The sequence below is a fragment of the Panthera onca genome, chromosome D2, assembly GCF_046562875.1.
Source record: "Panthera onca isolate mPanOnc1 chromosome D2, mPanOnc1 haplotype 2, whole genome shotgun sequence".
Lineage (NCBI taxonomy): Eukaryota > Metazoa > Chordata > Mammalia > Carnivora > Felidae > Panthera > Panthera onca.
In genome coordinates this window covers 26,289,247-26,308,870 of record NC_138349.1, presented here as the reverse complement: position 1 = coordinate 26,308,870, position 19,624 = coordinate 26,289,247, and the positions used below count along the sequence as shown (strand labels likewise).

The 19,624-nt window shown below is 40.0% G+C and overlaps 2 protein-coding genes across 4 annotated transcripts; one reads left to right on the top strand and one right to left on the bottom strand.

Annotated features, from left to right (window-relative positions):
- The first annotated feature begins 20 nt into the window (after positions 1–20).
- TAF5 (TATA-box binding protein associated factor 5) lies at positions 21–14,312 on the top strand. The gene is made up of 11 exons (XM_060641602.2): positions 21–582; positions 2,885–3,122; positions 6,866–7,181; positions 7,949–8,112; positions 8,216–8,351; positions 8,994–9,114; positions 9,994–10,123; positions 11,643–11,807; positions 12,455–12,632; positions 12,793–12,970; positions 13,254–14,312. Exons 1-11 carry the CDS (start codon positions 21–23, stop codon positions 13,469–13,471), a joined length of 2,406 nt encoding a protein of 801 aa, XP_060497585.1. The 3' UTR covers positions 13,472–14,312.
- Positions 14,297–19,562, bottom strand: ATP5MK (ATP synthase membrane subunit k). Of its 3 annotated transcripts, XM_078434802.2 has the most exons (5): positions 19,440–19,530; positions 18,775–18,905; positions 16,312–16,407; positions 16,131–16,223; positions 14,297–14,400 (listed from the first exon to the last, which is right to left on the bottom strand). In XM_078434802.2, exons 3-4 carry the CDS (start codon positions 16,396–16,398, stop codon positions 16,134–16,136), a joined length of 177 nt encoding a protein of 58 aa, XP_078290928.1. In that variant the 5' UTR covers positions 16,399–16,407; positions 18,775–18,905; positions 19,440–19,530; the 3' UTR covers positions 14,297–14,400; positions 16,131–16,133. The 3 variants fall into 3 exon arrangements, with proteins under 3 accessions (XP_078290928.1, XP_060497590.1, XP_060497591.1); XM_060641607.3 differs by lacking the exon at positions 18,775–18,905 and having other exon boundaries at positions 16,108–16,223; positions 19,440–19,562; XM_060641608.3 differs by lacking the exon at positions 18,775–18,905 and having other exon boundaries at positions 19,440–19,561.
- Between the last annotated feature and the right edge of the window lie 62 nt (positions 19,563–19,624).

The following is a 19,624-nucleotide window of genomic DNA, read 5'->3' as shown; positions in this document are numbered from 1 at the left end:
CGAGGTGGCTCAGCCGCAAGATGGCGGCGCTGGCGGAGGAGCAGACGGAGGTGGCGGTCAAGTTAGAGCCTGAGGGACCGCCGACGCTGCTACCTCCGCAGGCGGGGGACGGCGCTGGCGAGGGTGGCGGCGGCACTACCAACAACGGCCCTAACGGCGGCGGCGGGAACGTTGCGGCGGCGTCGTCGTCGGCCGGCGGGGATGGTGGGACCCCCAAACCCTCGGTGGCTGTCTCCGCCGTTGCTCCGGCGGGGGCGGCCACGGTGCCCGCCGCTGCTCCGGAGGCCGGAGCTCCCCACGACCGACAGACTCTGCTGGCCGTGCTGCAGTTCCTGCGGCAGAGCAATCTCCGCGAGGCTGAAGAGGCGCTGCGCCGTGAGGCCCGGCTGCTGGAGGAGGCAGTGGCGGGCACCGGAGTCCCGGGAGAGGCGGACGGCGCCGGTGCTGAGGCGGCTAGCGCGCTTCTCAGCCGGGTCACAGCCTCGGCCCCCGGCCCCGCTGCCACTGACCCTCCGGGCACCGGTGCTTCGGGGGCCGCCGCCGTCTCGGGCTTAGCGACAGGTCCTGCGGCTCCGGGGAAAGGTGAGCCGCGGAGTCCCGGGGAGGTAGGGCACGAAGGGGAGCAAGCCGGGAAGGCAGAGGCAGGCAGGCCTGCACCTCTGCGGGCTTGTTTTGAATTTCCTGGGCCCGCCTCTAGGACCACATGCCCGCCCCTTTCTCTAGTGCGCCGGCTGCGCAGTCAAACCCTCTTCCGAGCTGTCAGTTCCAGAGAGAGGCTGAGGAGAGCTGTTGAGCAGAGGGATGTCTAGGGAAGGTGGGCGCCAAGAGGCGAGGACCTTCGGGCTTTTGGCCCCTTTCCTCTTTTTTGGGCTCTTGAGCCTTGGCAGGTCTGCATTAACAATAATAATATTTGTACCTTTCTGTACTAGCTTCTTTAAGTAATTACTTAAAATATTTGATCTATCCTAATTCTCACAATTCCACTGTGAGCTAGACATTACCTCTATTTTGGAGATCAGAAAACGAACTGGGAGAGGCCAGCGGACCTTTGCTTTGGACCAAACAGCCAGTATTTCTCAAAATATAGGTTGTTACTAGTGGTAAACCTATAGGGGGATGCAGATTTCTGGGCATCACTTCAGACTTAGTGAATCAGATCGTGTAGAGGTGGAGTTTAAGAATCTCCATTTTTGAAAATATGTTTCCAAGGGGTATTAATGTATGGCAAAGTTTGAGAACCATTCATTTAGGAATAGGTTCAGACCGGGGTTCGGATTCTGTCTCTGTTGTTTTTACTTGCGTGATGTGATGCTGATTCTTCCTGAGTTTGAATTTTTTTTCTCTATTAAATGGGTTATACATATATACACATGGGTATATACACATACATACATATCTATACATACATATCTACATACATACCTATAATATGTATATATTATATATATACGGATATTATATGTATATAAAATGCCTGGTACTGATAAGTTTATGTCTAGCACCTATCACCTGAGACCTCCCTCCCAGCCTTTACCTAGCAGCTGTTGTTGCAAAGTCCATGCAGTAAAATTCATACACAATATAAGGTCTCAAAGGTGATCCTGAGCTGATAATAAATGTTTGTTTAATTAAGTTGCCCAGGGTAGAGCCTATAGCCAAATTAACCTGTATTTATGAAACCCAATCTTTGCGGCATTGCCAGACACGAAGTATGAATATATAGCATTGTATCCTGTAAATAGAAATGTGCAAAACTGTGATTGAGAGTAATCTTTTCTGAGTGCTAAATTTTGTGGATTAACTATAAGATGGATAAATTATGTTGATTATTTTTCTGTAATATCTCATCTTTTTGGAAACTTGATCTGTCAAAATTCAGGAACCAATAAGGAGGAAAAAAAGCCATTACAGTAACCAAAAGAACTTATAACATTTGTGCATTTAAGAACACAGCAGTAGTATAATTTCCAACGATCAAACGCTGATTAGATTGACAGGTGTATCATTGTTTGGTGTTGCTACGTTACAAACAAATACTAATGTTTTCTTCCCTGGAATGTTTATGGGAATTATTTTAAGCATATAAAATTGAATTATCTGTTGGAAACATAAATAAGGCTAGTCCTTCCCATCCTTAAAATGCTTGCATTTTGTAAGGAGTGATTGATGTACACATATTCTACAGGACGGGATGTGTTACAGGAAAGTTACAAAATATGTAGATAGGTCAGAGAGCTGGGAATGTTATTTCAGGGCATGGCTTCGTGGTGGTGGGTGCCATTTACACTAAGCCTTGAGAGAAGATTAATATACTTGTTTGATTTGCACATGTCATGTTTTATGAAATTTGTCTTTAGAAAAAGGTAGCTGCAGGAAAAATATTGACCTGTTTTGTTATTGATTTGGAATTTTTATTTTAAGATATGGACAAGCTGAGGGGCACCTGGGTGGCTAAGTCGGTTGAGCATCTGACTGTTGATTTTGGCTCAGGTCATAGATCGAGCCCCACATTGGGCTCTGCACTGACAGTGTGAAACCTGCTTGGTATTTTCTCTCTTCCTCCCTCTCTGCCCCTCCTGTGCTTGTGCATGCACGTATTTTCCTGTGTGTGCGCATGCTCTCTCAAAATAAATAAATAAAAACATTTAAAAAAGAATCATTAACATTAAAACAAGAAGATATGGACAAGCCGAAGGAGTTTTGGATGGGTGACTGAAACAAGGTGAAAATTTCATTGAAAGATCATGTGATTGTGTTGGAGAAGAGTTTGGTGAGAGACAAACATTTGAGAAACCATTTACCTCTGGACCTTAGCAAAACAGTCTTAGTCATTTGGTGCTTATCAGGCCATTTTCTTGAAAGTTGTTTTTTGTGTTTTAAACAGTTGGAAGTGTAGCTGTAGAAGACCAGCCGGATGTCAGTGCTGTGCTATCAGCTTACAACCAACAAGGAGACCCCACAATGTATGAAGAATACTATAGTGGACTGAAACACTTCATTGAATGTTCTTTGGACTGCCATCGGGCAGAATTATCCCAACTCTTTTATCCTCTGTTTGTACACATGTACTTGGAACTAGTCTACAATCAACATGAGAATGAAGCAAAATCATTTTTTGAGAAGTATGTGAATTTTATATATATTATATATATAGCATATATATATATATATAATGTATATACACATCTGTAACCACACTAATGTAAGATTGTAACTCCAAAAGTATTTCATAAAGGAGAGGTACCTGGTGCTCTGAGAACCTAAACAAGGGGTTTGATCTAGTTGGAGAAGTCAGGGAAGGCTCCCAGAGGAAGTGATGCTTGAGGTAAGATCTGAAGATTGGGTAGGAGTTACCAGATGAAGAGAAGAGGGAAAAGCATATGTGACAGCTCTTGCAGGAGGGATCATGGTAGGTATAGAGATAAAAGAAGGCCAGCGTGGCTGGCGCAGAATATGGGGTTGGGTATAGTATAACATTAAGCTGGGCTGGAACAGGCAGGTTTTTGGGCCACGTTGAGGGTCTTTATTTATCCTGAGAGCAGTAGTGGGTTGCATTGGGTAGGATTAGATTTGGTTGTGATACACTGAAAACTCAAAACAATAATGGCATAAATAAACTAAAAGTTTATTTTTTGCTTTTATCCTAAGAACAATAGAAAGTGGTGTTAGGATTAGATTAGACCAAGAATGGCTGAAAACCCAAACAGCAGAGGCTTAAATATGATAAGTTTATTTCTCTCTCATAGAGGTAGGGCAGTCCAGGACTGGCATGGAGTCCTTGATCACCAGGGACTTAGGCTCTCTTGATCTCGTTGTTCTACCACCCTTGTCATGCAGCTTCCACCTGTGGCACAAGATGGCTCTTTGGTTCTAAGCCATCACATCAGTGTTACAGTGAGCAGGGAGGGCACACATCCTTCCTGGAAGTTGCACGCACTTTTTTTTTTACGTCATTAGTCAACGGCCACACTTACCTACAAGGGAGGTAGGAAATGTGGCCTTTGCCTAGGTGTTTATATGCTCAGCTAATATTCAGGTATTCTGTTGTGGAGGAATAAAGAAAAAAAAAAAGGATATTTGGGGACAGTGAGGTGTCTGTGCTACAAAGGTCATTGAAGGACTATGTCATTATTAGACTTGCTTTTTTTTTTTTTTTTAAATTTTATTTTTTCTTAAAGTAATCTCTTCGCCTAAAGTGGGGCTCGAACTCACAACCCTGAGAAAAAGAGTTACATGGTCTACCAACTGAGCTAGCCAGACACCCCAATTTGCATTAAAAAAAATTTTTTTTAATATTTATTTATTTTTGAGACAATACGAGAGACGGAGTGCGAGCAGTGGAGGGGCAGACAGAGGGAGACACAGAATCTGGAGCAGGTTCCAGGCTCTGAGCTGTCAGCCCAGAGCCCGACGCAGGGCTCAAATTCACCAACCATGAGATCATGACCTGAGCCGAAGTCAGACACTTAACCGACTGAGCCACTCAAGCGCCCCCCAATTTGCATTTTGAAAGGACCTTTATGCAGTTGGGAAAATAGATAGTGGTAGAGAAACAGAGTGACTCTAGAGTGACCAGTTTTGGAGGTTATTTTAGTGGTTCTCAACTTGGGGTAATATTATTCCTTCTTTCTCCGGGCTATTTGAAAATGTGTGGAGGTGTTTTGGTTGTCATAATGACTAGGGTGGGGAGGAGCAGGTGGCTTAGGGATACGAAATATTCTAATATGTGTGTGTAATCCCACTAAGCAAAGAATTATTTGCCCCAAATTGTTCTGTTGAGAAACACTAGGCCAGGATGCAGTAGTGTTTGTGAAGGGAAGCAGACATATTGGTAAGGCAGTTGGTGATGGATTGGATATGGAGGTGAGGGAGATGAAGGCATTATTGCTAACCCCTAGGTTTCTGGCTCCCCCACCTGGATGGGGTGCTCTTTGCTAAGATAGAAAACCCTTGAAGAGGACCTGGTTTGTCAGGTTGTGGAGTAATCTTGAGTTCAGATCTGAATATGCCTTTGACTCATTTAAGAGATGTCAAGTTGATAGGTGGATGATATATGAGGCTCTGGAGCTCAGAGGAGATGTAGGGACTGGAGCTATAAATTGCAGTTGTGTATAATATTGATGGATATGGATGAGATCATCTGGGGTGGGGGTAGGAGTATGAAGTAAATCAATAAAAGGGCTGTACTGAGCCTTAGGGAACTCCAGCATTTGGAGTGGAAGAGATAGAAAAAGAGTGTAAGAGATGGCCAAGTAGAAGAGGTATGCAAGGAGAGGTCAGAGAAGTAGAAGGAAAAGCAGGGGGGTATTGAGTTTTTGTATATGTGCTGCCTAAGCAAGCGCAGAGGGTTTTGAGTTTTAGAAGCCAAAGAAAGGAGGGGTGCCTGGGTGGCTTAGTTGGTGAAGTGGCTCAGGTCAGGATCTCGTGGTTCGAGATCTCTTCCCCTCCCCTGCTTGTGCTGTCTCTCTCTCTCAAAAAAATGAATGAACATTTAAAAACTTAAAAAAAAAAAAAAAAGAAGCCAAAGAAAGGAGTGTTTAAAAAGGAGGTGGTACTTAACAGTTTGAATGAGAGCACTTTAGTACAAGCAATAGATTCAAAAGCCAGGACTTGTCAGATAACACAAGTAATAGCAATAGATGAGTAATAGAACTTGGGACCCCTAGCTTCTATGCCATTCGTTATTGTATAAATGCCTAATAGAAGGTTATAAAGTAAACGTTCTATAGCTCAGTGTTGTTGAAAAAAGAACAGAGGCTGATGATGACAACTTCTACTGTAAGCTAATTTTTCTTACAGTGTTGTCATCAAAAAACCTCTTCCTCTCCCAGTCTAATGGGGTAGCCATCTCCTCACGTGGGAAGCTGGAATATCACAGAGGACTCTGTCTCCTTGTTATGGACGGTCTCAACCCTTGCCCAGACACCATGCTCAGATGAGGTTACAGGCAGTGACCGATGTGAACACCAAGAGGCTGAGATTCCTAATTTCACTCAAATCTTGACAGAAACCTTAGTTCATGTCTTGACGAGTCATAGCAGGGTAACACAGGTAACAGTTTAGGAATGTATTGACTGTTTATCAGAGCTAGATTATATTATTATGTTTAGTCATTGTTCTCTAATTGTTTTTGCATTGTTTGCTGCTCTTAGTGAGTGCCAAATATATAATCTTTAATTTTACTTTATCAGGAAAATTGAGATTTGTAGAAACAAAAGTACATTTAAATTTACTAATTGTCACCAAGGCTGAAAGCTTTACTTAATTACCTTTGGTAATGGTGAGTAAATGGAAGTGTTCATTCTTTGGCATCCACATTTGTTTGTCCTTTAGTTATATTATTATACTGATGTTTAATAAATATGTCTGGTATTAAGAATATAAGAAATCATTGAAAATGGGTGAGTTTTATGAGGATGACATGTATTGATTATTGTTAAGAAGCTGAGTGATAGGTTCATTGAGTTAATTATACTAGTTTCTATTGTGTATGTTCAAAACTTTCCATAATAAAAAGTTTTTAAAAGTGGGTTTTGAGAGGACATAAAATTTAGTAAAGCAAGAATTCTAATTCATATGTTTACCAGTGGTAGATATGTTTCATTCACTTAAGGTATTTATTTCAGATTCTCTTAAAATGTTAATGATACATTTCATTAGAGAATTAAAATTTTTAAATTTCAGGATGAATTCAGAAACTGAATTGTAATCATTTTGAAATGAGTTACTTCTGATCCTGTAGCTTAGTCCAGGATTATTCAGACTGCTACATTGAAAATATTCTGGGATGTTTATAAATATATGGGGGAGAAAAGATCCCTTAATGATTACATTGAAAAATGACTTTTTAAAATCACTGAAACAGGTTCCATGGAGATCAGGAATGTTATTACCAGGATGACCTACGAGTATTATCTAGTCTTACCAAAAAGGAACACATGAAAGGGAATGAGACCATGTTGGATTTTCGAACAAGTAAATTTGTTCTGCGTATTTCCCGTGACTCGTACCAACTCTTGAAGAGGCATCTTCAGGAGAAACAGAACAATCAGATATGGAACATAGTTCAGGAGCACCTCTACATTGACATCTTTGATGGGATGCCGCGTAGTAAGCAACAGATAGATGCGATGGTGGGAAGTTTGGCAGGAGAGGCTAAACGAGAGGCAAACAAGTCAAAGGTATGGGAATAAACCTAAGAACTATGTAATGCAGATTATGAAAAACTGTAGCATTTCCATCTCCATAATTTACACATTTTTCTTATAGCTAGTTTGGGAATAATTGTACACTATATACTAAGTTTCATGATCTAAGGATGCTGTATAGATGAGAATTTGGGAATGGTTGCATTGAACAGAACCCTGACTACAGTGGCTGAAACAAGTGAGGGATTTTGCATACATATAATGAATTGCAGAGAAAAGCCCTCTTGGACTCGCATGAGGGCTCCACAGTGCCATCAAGGAGCCTGGCTCCTTCTAGTTTCTGCTCCACCATCTTTAGAATGTGGCTTGCTTCTTTGTGCTCACAGATGGCTGTTGCAGCTCCAGCACTGCACCTACATTCCAGGAAGCCTGAAGGGGGAGGACAGAAGGCATATCCCTGCTAAATCTCTTTTGTTATCAGGAAAACAATATTTTCTTCCTAAAATCTTACCCAGTATATTTGTGGGTTCATCTATTGGCCAGAATGACATTATATGGCTATTCCTAGCTGCAAAGGATTCTGGGAACAGAAATTATGTCACTGAGCATATTGCTGTTCCAGCAAAATCAGGGTTCTGTTAGTAAGGAAGAGGGATTGGCTATTGGGTAGAAAACTACAGAATCTGCTTCAGGATATAAATTACTGTATTGTAATTGTGATTCATCCTATCAAGATATGAAAAGGATATATCAATGAGTGAAATACTCATTTCAAAAATGTTGGCATTTTTGACTTCTAGGTATTTTTTGGCTTATTAAAAGAACCAGAAATTGAGGTACCTTTGGATGATGAAGATGAAGAAGGAGAAAATGAAGAAGGAAAACCTAAAAAGAAGAAACCTAAAAAAGATAGTATTGGGTCCAAAAGCAAAAAACAAGATCCCAATGCTCCACCTCAAAACAGGTGAGGAAAAAACTTCAGGAACATGTGTAGAGGTATAAGGTGATATATTGTTGTAGAGAATTCAGTAATTCAGAGTACTTTTCAGTCTGTTTTTCTTTTACAGAATCCCTCTTCCCGAGTTGAAAGATTCAGATAAGTTGGATAAGATAATGAATATGAAAGAAACCACCAAACGAGTACGCCTTGGTCCAGACTGTTTACCCTCCATTTGTTTCTATACATTCCTCAATGCTTACCAGGTTGGTGAGATCGTTGCGCAATTTCTGCCTGGAGAGGCATGTAGAATGGTGACTTACCATTAAAAGAAACCTAGATGTGTTAACTTAAATGGAGTTTTCTTTTTTAAACTCTTGATGTAAATATAGCTTAAAGACAGAAGTTAGACAAGGATAATTGGACGCTGCTTGGAATAGCTAGAAGGCAATGTTGAAAAGACCTTTAGCAACTTGTAGATGCCAGAATCTTGGTTATGCGTGTGTTGTTTCACTGATTATAATTCTGCTTGTCTTTGAGGAGGGAACTGTGTGGTTAATCTCTATTTAACTTGGCTTACCTACTTAATAAACTTAATACTTTTTATTAAGGATTCTGTCTTTATAGATTGTTTATAATCTTTTGAGGATATAATTAGCAAAGTACAAAAATGACTAACGTTTTCTTTGTATCATGTGCTCCTAATTTGGAGGGCATAAAGGGGTGAATGATGACGTGTTCTCAAAGTAAATACTTTCAAACAGTGGGTTTCCTTGGAGAATGAAATCTCTAATGGTATTTTATATGAGAAAAAGAGCTATCATTATGTATTCTCTAACATGTAATTGTAATTTTTTCCCCCTAAGACATTATTGTTTAGTACAAAGTTTTTATTTTTTCCTTGGCAGGGCCTCACTGCAGTGGATGTCACTGATGATTCTAGTTTGATTGCTGGAGGTTTTGCAGATTCAACTGTTAGAGTGTGGTCTGTGACACCCAAAAAGCTTCGTAGTGTTAAACAGGCAGCAGGTAACTGAGATGACCTGTTAGGATGTGAACTTGTCCTTAGTTTACACCAATCTGGAATTCAGGGAATATACACAAGAGATTGTGATCTTAGCAGAATTTCACTTTAACTCAAAATGTTAACATTCCCAGGGTGCCTGGCTGGCTCAGTCGGTGGAGCTTGTGACACTTGATCTCAGGGTTGTGAGTTCAAGCTCCATGTTGGGCATGGAGCTTACTTTAAAAAAAAAAAAAAAAAAAAAAAAAATGCTAATGTTCCCAACAGTGAAAAGTGCATTGGAGTGGCAATTAGGAGACAGGGGTACTAGACCGGTTTAACTTCTCTAGGCCTCAGTTTTCTCATCTGTAGGATGAGAGGATTGGGTTGGAAAACTCCTTAAGGTTAAAAATCTACTTTCATGACTGCCTGTTAATTTAAAACATGCCTTTAAAGTAAATACTGGGATTGTACTTTCTGTTTTAAACATAAAAATGGCTAAAAAAGAAATAGGGTTAGGATTTCACTTTAAAGAAAGTTTCTTGCTAAATGTATTGTTTAAACAAGAGAATACATTTTCAAAAAATTTTTAGTATTTCCATAGTTTTCATTTGTGTAGAACATTATGATAGAGTGGTTACTTTGAGTTTCAATCATAGTTCCCACATGGAGTAGCTCTGTGCACTCTGGCAAATTTTTAACTATCCTGAACCTCAGTTTCCTCTTCTATACACTGGGCTGATACCACCTAATTTAGAGGTATTAGCAGTGGTTGGTATGTAAGAGGAGCTGTTCAAATGTTAGTTCTTCTCCTAAACAATGATTTGATTGCCTTAACATGTTCTAATGAATATACTTTTTAAGTGAATGTGGTTTTAAAAATCAGTATTTCTGCACCATTTTAGATCTTAGCCTCATAGACAAGGAATCAGATGATGTCTTAGAAAGAATAATGGATGAGAAAACAGCAAGTGAGTTGAAGATTTTGTATGGTCACAGCGGACCTGTCTATGGAGCCAGCTTCAGTCCAGATAGGTAAAATACAAACAAAAAATGAAATACTGCTGCATTATAAAATTTGAGATTATAAAAGTTAAGTACTGGAAACGGGAAAAATTCTTTTAGAAAAATCTCATGGTTGCCTCTCACGCATTATCTGTTAGACTCTTGCCATTTGCTAATTCATCTTGGGGTATTGGTATACAAAGTAGCAACTTTATACCTAAATTTATAGACTCGAGATGCACGGCTTCCAGGTTTGTTGGCCTTAAAAATTTGCTCTAGTTTTTGTATAACCCCGATAGGAGGTGAATTGCTTCTTTGGGTTCTTGTCTTGGGTTTGTAGCCGTATTCCATCATCTCCAAATTCTGAACAAATTCCTGATATTAAAGGTTATTAGATGTCAGTTGAAGAATTTGTATAACCAAAAGAACTAAGGATACTGAAAAGGGAATTTGAAACCCACAAATAGGTATTTACTTTTCATGATCTCTGACATTCTGTAGAAATGGAAGGGAATTTTATATTTATAATACCATTTGTATCTTACTTGGATAATAGCTTTCAGTCCACTAAGATTTTCATCTTTATGAAACGTTGAGAATGAAACTTTGATAGGGTTTAGACAGATGAAACATTTTTACCGAGGGAAACCTCTGATTTCAGTGAAAACCATAACTTTCTGAGTTGTTCAGCTTTTGTGTTTATCTCTGAGAAGGGTAAACTATTATTTACAGGGCTATAGTGTTTTCGTTTTTGTTTTTTTTTTGTTGAAAAGACACTTCCTTTTGGGGCATCTGGGTGGCTCAGTCAGTTTAAGCGTCCTGACTCTTGAGCTCAGTTCAGGTCTTGCTCTCAGGGTCGTGAGTTCAAGCCCTGCATTGGGTTCTGTGCTGGGTGTGAAGCCTACTTAAAAAAATTTTTTTTAACGTTTATTTATTTTTGAGACAGAGAGAGACAGCATGAACGGGGGAGGGTCAGAGAGAGAAGGAGACACAGAATCTGAAACAGGCTCCAGGCTCTGAGCCATCAGCACAGAGCCTGACATGGGGCTTGAACTCACGAACCGCGAGATCATGACCTGAGCCGAAGTCGGACGCTTAACTGACTGAGCCACCCAGGCGCCCCAAGACGCTTCTTTTAAATGCTTATATTAAGTCATACAGGATAGGAAAATAGCATCTTCATTTTAAAGTAAAAAATTGTTGAATTTTAAGTAACATCTCGTATCACATTTCTTAGTTTTTCTCAATTGAACTTCTTGACCGTGTTTTTTGTTGGTACTCTTTGGTATAATTTTTTATAAGAACTGTGACTTTTCCAATATACTTTTAAAAATAACGTAACCTCATTCAGTAGGTGCCTAGATGTATAGTGTCACAGCTAATGTTAGTTTGGTTAGTACTTTCAACTTTTGTTATCTACTGTGAATTCCATGTATGAAGTAAAAGTGAGATGTCTCAGCTGTTATTTAACATACTCAAATGTACAGAGAAACTGGACAGGTAACTAAGTTATGCTGGGAGTCAAATGTATTACCTTCTCTTCTTGCAGGAACTACTTGCTTTCTTCTTCAGAGGATGGGACTGTTAGATTGTGGAGTCTTCAAACATTTACTTGCTTGGTGGGATATAAAGGACACAACTACCCAGTATGGGACACACAGTTTTCCCCATATGGCTATTATTTTGTGTCAGGGGGCCATGATCGAGTAGCTCGGTAAGAACATTGTGATCTTATGACTGGCAGAATGGTTACTTTTTGGGAATTACAAACTCCAGCCAAACTCATTTTCACTCCTATTATTTGGGATCAACTTTTCAAGAGTGTCAATGTTTATAGCTCCTTATTTGAAAATGAATTTGGGAGAAGTATTACTATGACTGCAGTTATGTCTATACCAAGATTAAGAGTCCTGCTTTTTTTCCTCAAGCTAGCTTATTAACATGCTTCCAGCCCCTCCCTTAGCTAGATGCTAAACCTTGTCTTTCACAACCATTATGTGTGCCCCTGTTTTCTTGTGATCTCTTGTTCAGGATGAGGTAACTCAGATTAGAAACTAATTTTGTGGAAGCCAAAACTAGGGAAAAATACTTTTCTATAGGTTAGACTAGGAATTGGGATAAAGAAAGGGGGGTACAGAGAACTACAGAATTAAAAAAAATATATTGTTCTAGATCAACTTAGTTTTCCTTAAGAATGTTATTTCGTCTCAGTCATTCCATTTTCTTTACCTCAGTCAGGTAGCTAGTGAAGGGTCCCCCATTTGGAGCTAACATTTCACATGGTGTTTCTATTATTTATGTTTGAATTTTGGTAGTTAACTATTAACTATCATTTGTTGCGTTCAATGTATTTTTTAAAAGGCTCTGGGCTACTGACCACTATCAGCCTTTAAGGATATTTGCTGGCCATCTTGCTGATGTGAATTGTACTAGATTCCATCCAAATTCTAATTATGTTGCTACGGGCTCTGCAGACAGAACTGTGCGACTCTGGGATGTCCTGAATGGGAACTGTGTAAGGATATTCACTGGACACAAGGTATTTTACACATACAAGTTTGCTTCTGAGAGAATATTTTAAAAATTAACCAGTGACACATTTTAAAGAAACTACTCATTCCACTAAGCTTTAAAATTCTAGCTTTGTCTTATTTTCTCATTTTTAACCTTTTGGTTATTTCTATGGACTTCTTTTCTAGGGACCAATTCATTCCTTGACATTTTCTCCCAATGGGAGATTCCTGGCTACAGGAGCAACGGATGGCAGAGTACTCCTTTGGGATATTGGACATGGTTTGATGGTTGGAGAATTAAAAGGCCACACTGATACAGTTTGTTCACTTAGGTTTAGTAGAGATGGTGAAATTTTGGCATCAGGTAAATGACTAGAAATGACTTTGTGGTAAAGGGATGGTATGTTGAAATGAAACAGGAGTGTTGACTATGTTAGGTTTTGCTTCTCTTAGCCATGATTCCAGTCAACATGTGTGTTGACTTCTCAGGTTAAACTGCTTGAATGGTCCTTTAGAAGGAAGAGTTATTAATCAAGTAGATTTTTTTCACCAGAAATATACAGTAAATATAGGAAGTATATTTGACAAAATGTCAGAATCTAAATATGGTAGATGCTACTAAATGGTTTCCTTTGATTTCCCTGTAGGTTCGATGGATAATACAGTCCGGTTATGGGATGCTGTCAAAGCATTTGAAGATTTAGAGACCGATGACTTTACTACAGCCACTGGGCATATAAATTTACCTGAGAATTCACAGGAGTTATTGCTGGGAACATATATGACCAAATCAACGCCAGTTGTACACCTCCATTTTACTCGAAGAAACTTGGTTCTAGCTGCAGGAGCTTATAGTCCGCAATAAACCATCGGTATTAAAGACCTTTTGGAAGCTACGGTTTGAAAAAGGGAGACTAAAAGCAAATACCTCAGTGATTAATATTTAAGCTACAAAGAATGTTTTGTCTATATGGATCTGGAAGGATGCTGCTTGAAAAATCTGAACAGGACAGTTCCACGTTTCTATAGCAACCACATTTAACTAATTTCCGTTAGTTGAATAAGAGGTATTATGTTCGTGGAGGGGACATTTATGGTGCTTTGGATTGTGTGGAAACTATGCATTTTCTGTTCAAATGCTATTTTAATTTATTATGTTTAGAAAAAAATCAATTACAATAATTCATCCTGCTTCAAGATTCAAATCAAGTAATATAATACCATCTTGAATTTTAGCTGAAGAATTCTATGAGCATGTATGTTTCTGCTGTAAAAATGTAGTTACTGTATGGCACTCAAGTACTATGTTAAATGATCCACTAACCTTTTTGCTTGGCCCATGACTAGTGGAATGTACGTTACTGGGTAGGGTGAACTACAGTTCCTTTCTAAGTACTAGATGAAGTACAACCATCCAATGCCATCTGAATTTGTAACTGTTGGATTATGAGTGCACCCACTCTATAAACCAGGTGAAGAAATTTAGCTTCCATGTTCTACTTCAGCTAAAACAGCTACATACAACCTAGTACACTTGAAGTCAGACAGACATTTCAGTTGCTTACCTCCAGTACTGAGCCTTGCTTTGGGAAACTAAAAGATTTAGACCAAGTCACTGCCAGTTTTTTGCCTTCGTTGCATTTTGTACAGTTTTTATATTTTTGATATCTTGTAAATAAAGACAACCAGCTTTTCCAGGTTCATAATTTATTGTACAAATTGAGTATCACATGATGAGTTGACATTAGCTTCTCCAGGCATGGGAACTTAACAGATGAGGTACACTTTAAAATCCTATAAACAAAGCAAAAATAGTTTAGACACAATTGTGTTCAACCCTACTTTTAAGACAGTCAGTAATTATAAGGACTATCCATGAAGCCCCTGAAATTGAATGCAAATTCATGAGATTCTCAGAGTCAGTAACCACCCCAAAATGAAGATGTCTCTCAGCTTAATACAATTTAACCTAACATTTCACCTTTAACAAAAGAGCTGCTACGAATTCACTATGATACTGAACGTATGCTATTGGAAAAGTCTAGGTGCAAAGTAACATTTTAAATAGTGGAAAGTAATCTGTTACTTAGTATCAGAGATAAAATTTCTCCATATTTATAATGAGAATACTACCACCCTCCCAAAGTTGGGAGGTACCTAATGGAAAACTGGGCAAATACTATCTGTTTGTCAGGAATAAGCCATGGGCCACTGTATTCTGGAATAATAGTCAACAGTTTTGACCTGGAAAAACCCTTATGATCAGAGGAAAAACTTTCTGTGGAGAGTTACATTAAAGATCTGGGTTTTGGGTTTTGTGCACATTATCTACTACCAAAACAAATATTCATTCACTTAAGCATGGGCAAATGGAGATTGTGGGGCACCATAAGAAGAAAATAAAATCTATGGGAATTTAAGGAAAAAATAAAATTGCTTATATAAAAATTAGAACCAGCAAAAGATAGATTTGTAATGTATTTAAAAGGTTAGCTAATAATTATTACAGATTATATAAGAGAAAGTCTTCACAAAGACTTCACAATTGTTAAATGAGAAAAACACATGAAGAGGATGTTAAGAAAAATACAAATGCCAAACAAATGGAAAAAATGTAGTTTCATTAAAGAGACAAATTAGAGGTGCCTGGGTGGCTCAGTCGGTTAAGTGACTGATCCCTGGTTTTGGCTCAGGTCATGATCTGACAGTTTTAGGGTTCCAGCCCCACATGGGGTCCATGCTGGCAGCGTGGGGTCTGCTTGGGATTCTCTCTCTCTGTCCCTCCCCTGCTCGTTGGATTAGGAGTGCAAAATAAATCAACTTAAAAGAGACAAAGTATTTTCACTCATCAAATGAGCAAAAATCAGAAACTGATTATTATTCAACATTGGCTAGTCCAAAAGAGATACTCTCATACTAAGCTGGGTGCCCCACAACCTTTGGAAAAGCACTTAAGCCTAAAACAATCATACAACATTTCACGCTCAAAAGTGTTCAATGTAATGTTATTTATATTTGAAAAATTCTAACAGGAAACACATAAATCATATATCACAGGGCGCCTGGGTGGCCCAGTCAAGCATCTGACTTTGGCTCCGGTCATGATTTCATGGTTTGTGAGTTTCAGTCCCACATCAGGCGAGTCCCACCTGCTTCAGGTGAGTCCCACTTCTGTCTCTGCCCTTCCTGGGATTCTCTCTCTGATCCTCTCTCACTTGTGCCCTCTTTCTCTCTCTCTCAAAAATCATATATCCATAAACACTCATGCATTCAAATAATAGGTAACATATTTGCTATAAGACAGTATTACAGACATGATTCATAGCCACTGGAAACCAAATAAAAAAAAACAAAAAGCCAAACCAAAATGTTAACAAAAATCGTCATGGTAATGGGATATGAACAATACTTTCCTCTTTTTCTTGTATATAATTTTGCACAACGACAACTATTTACTTTCATAGTGAGGGAAAAATGCTAACAACAAAATGTCTAACTTACAAACTTAAATGTAAACTCCTTACTGTTTATGTTGCTTTCACAGCTGGTGTTTTTTTAGACCTTAACTTGAAGTACAAGACCATCAAAGCGATGCCTCCATATGTGGCCAGTACACACTAAAAAAGAAAGGACAAAGTAAACAAGAGCCATTGCCATCTCTATTATTCTAAAACATAATTGCTGAAAGGTATCATTAATACTCACATTCATTCTACCTGTGAGAGTGTAAGAGTTGAAATATTTTTTGATACCAGTGAATTGGAATTGGGCATCAGTTTCTGGTCCTGCCATGATTTCAATCTTTTTTTAAAAAAAAAGAAAAAAAGAAAAAAGCAACAATAAATGGGTTGGATCCAATTTAAAAGAAAAAATATTTTTTTTAATTTAAAGATTTTATTTTTTTAAAGTAATCTCTACACCCAACATGGGACTCTAGCTCACAACCGAGATCAAGAGTTGCATGCTCCACTGACTGAGCCAGTCAGGCGCCTCCACTCCCCACTTTTTTTTTTCTAGTTTAAAAACCTGAAAAGTCATTGCACAGAAGTATTATAAATTTTTACATATGTCTTGCCCAACACAGTAGCAGTAAAGATGGTGGAAAAAGCCTTACTGATAAGACTACATTTCAGAAAGAAGACTTTGCCTTGGTTGCTACTATACAACATTCCAGAAGATACATCAAATCACCCAGCACAGGAAGAAAATACAGTATTCTCTAAGTCCACCCTCTAACCCAATGCTGCTCGATATTTTCATTCCTGGCTCTAGCTATACCATGTTACATCGTGCATGGAATCAATCAGTTTTAAGAGTCAAGTTGGAGCTTGTGATACATTTCAAAGTTTCTCAGAAGGGTAACCATCAACAAAACAGCTCAATTCACAACCCCTTTCACAATTTGTCCCGTATGGGAAGGAAGAGGAGGGATCAGAGGCCTATTCAATCAGAAATTCTGGGGCCCAGCAATCTGTTTTAATATGCCCTCTAGGCATTTCTGATGTAAGCTAAAGTTTGAAAGACACTGCAGGAATAGAAAACCAAGTACTTGTTAGTAATTATGTAGGAAAAAAACTCTGGAAAAATATGCAAGCTTTTAGGAAGACTTATATCTATAGTACCTATATTTTACACAGGCATATATTTGTTATAATAAAAAATAACAAAGGCACATTCAAAGGTCACCAAAACACTTGAAAATTCGTATGTGTGACCGCCTATCTACCACGACCGACGCCACGCCGAGTCGATTGGCAACATAGACGAGCCGGTCGAGGTCCGGTCGAGATTGGTAGGCAGTGGCAGTGACTCAGCTGGCTCTTGATGAAATGAAGAGGGAGAGAACTGCGAGGAAGTCGTTGCTATGGAAACTGGCACTCACCAGTTTACCATTCAAAGGCCTTCAGAGGCTTTCATGTGCATAGAATTGGCAATGAAAATTTGGACAAATGACCGTAATTCTGAACACTGTTTCAATAAGGTTCTTGGAACAATGAAGGAAATCCAAACTTCCGTGAGCCCCCTCTGGGGCCTTGGCCTTTCCAGCTCAAGTAGGAAAATCTCCATTAAAGTAAATCTTTATAATGTAGCTCTTATATTAACTGTTTCCTTTTACTAGACTTATTAAAGGCATATTTTTCCCCCGCATTCATCTTCATGATACACTTTTGGATTCTTTTTTTATTTAAAAAAAAAATATATATATTTTTTTAACATTTATTTTTGAGACAGAGAGAGACAGAGCATGAATGGGGGAGGGTCAGAAAGAGGGAGACATAGAATCCGAAACAGGCTCCAGGCTCTGTCTGAGCTGTCAGCACAGAGCCCGACGCGGGGCTCGAGCTCACGGACCGTGAGATCATGACCTGAGCCGAAGTCGGCCGCTTAACCGACTGAGCCACCCAGGCGCCCCTACACTTTTGGATTCTTACGGTATTAAGTAGGTTTCTAGGAGAAACCCTACATAAAACAGAAGCTTAACTTTATCAAATTATTAACTGATAACCCCATGACCTTGTGCCTAACAAAAAGTTTTAAGAGGGTGTGGTGTCCAAATGAAACAATACTAAAGTAGTTTAAATTTCTCTTTACACTTTATAGGAGGAAGGCTGGGATGTTCCACAGAAGACTAATTTTGACTGCAAGGAAGGGCATGGCATAGGAACTGAAATTTAGTCTGGGTCTTAAGACTCTTGTGAAGCTCACGTGAGAGGGAAGCAGGAGTGGAGAGTAAAAGGTTGCTGGTGAAATAAACAATTGGAGAAAAGCCTACAAGCACTTGGGTCTGCACCCTTCAGCAAACCGCAGGTTACTTTTGGACAAATATCAGGAACCCTTGTGCTAGAGCACCCTTTACGGAATAACTGACACTGAAACCTTATTCCTTTTTAAATCCTACAAAGTTTAGGAAGCCATAATAATAATGGAGGAAATTACTTAAGACTAATAATTTACTAATTGTTAAATGGTAGCCCGTGGAGAAACCTAAGCAAGGGGTCTTGCTCTTGTTTCTAATTAACCGGCCCACCTTTGTTAAACATTAAGCCTTCCACGTCTTTTTTCACCTGTGAAAATGGGCATTTCAGAAAAGGCCCGAAGTGACCAACTGCCCTCCCTACTTTCTCTGTTTCTTGAAACTGCAATTTTCCTGTCTGACTGGACACCTACCTGGAATGGTGAGATCACGAGGTAAAAGGAGGCAAGGTCGAGAGCCACTCGGGGACCAGAAGCAGCCTCTTGCACTTCAAGGAGTTTACAGCTCTCTCTGTTCTGGCTACCTCCTAGGAAAGGCCTTCCGGCTGATCGGACATAAACTGAAATCTAACCCGGTTACTGCGGGCCTGGTGAACTGCAGGGGCCGGGCCACACACACTCTCGCTTTGACAAAGGCTGCAGCGCAGCTAAAGGAGACCTTGCTCGTCAGCTCCCTAAGCACCGCACAGTGGAAGCAAACTGCTATGGGCACACAGAGGAAGAGGTTAATTGGGCCACAGGCCCGAGTTCCATTCAATATTACTTCGCTGGTGACCTTGGGGGACTCCCTTCGCTGCGGGCCTCGTTGTCCTCCATTGTAAGATACAATTTAAGGGCCTTCGGGGACCCTGGGAGCCTCTGGGATTTCCTATCCGTCTCGCCCCGAGGCTTTCCAGGCGAGTCCGACCCTTCGCGCCCCGGCCCTCGTTATGTCTAATTTCTTTTCCATTCTCCACCCTTCTCGCACCCCAAAGTGAAAACCTAGCGGTGTTCCCGGATCAGGAACGGTGGGATTTTTATGCCGGCCCCGCAAAGCGGAGGTTTAAGGCCTGAGCCCGGGTTCCCCTCCACACACCGACCTTGCAAAAGACACCAATTCCGCTGGCTGTGTCCTTCGACCTACGCAGCTACCCCGCCACCGGCCGGAAGAAGCCACCTCCCCCCGCCCGCGTTCAACGGGCCACAGAAACTCAGCCTTCAGTGACGATTGGCTACGGCTCGGAGTCCCGCCCTTCCGCTTCCTGTCTCTAAATCTCTCTCCCCC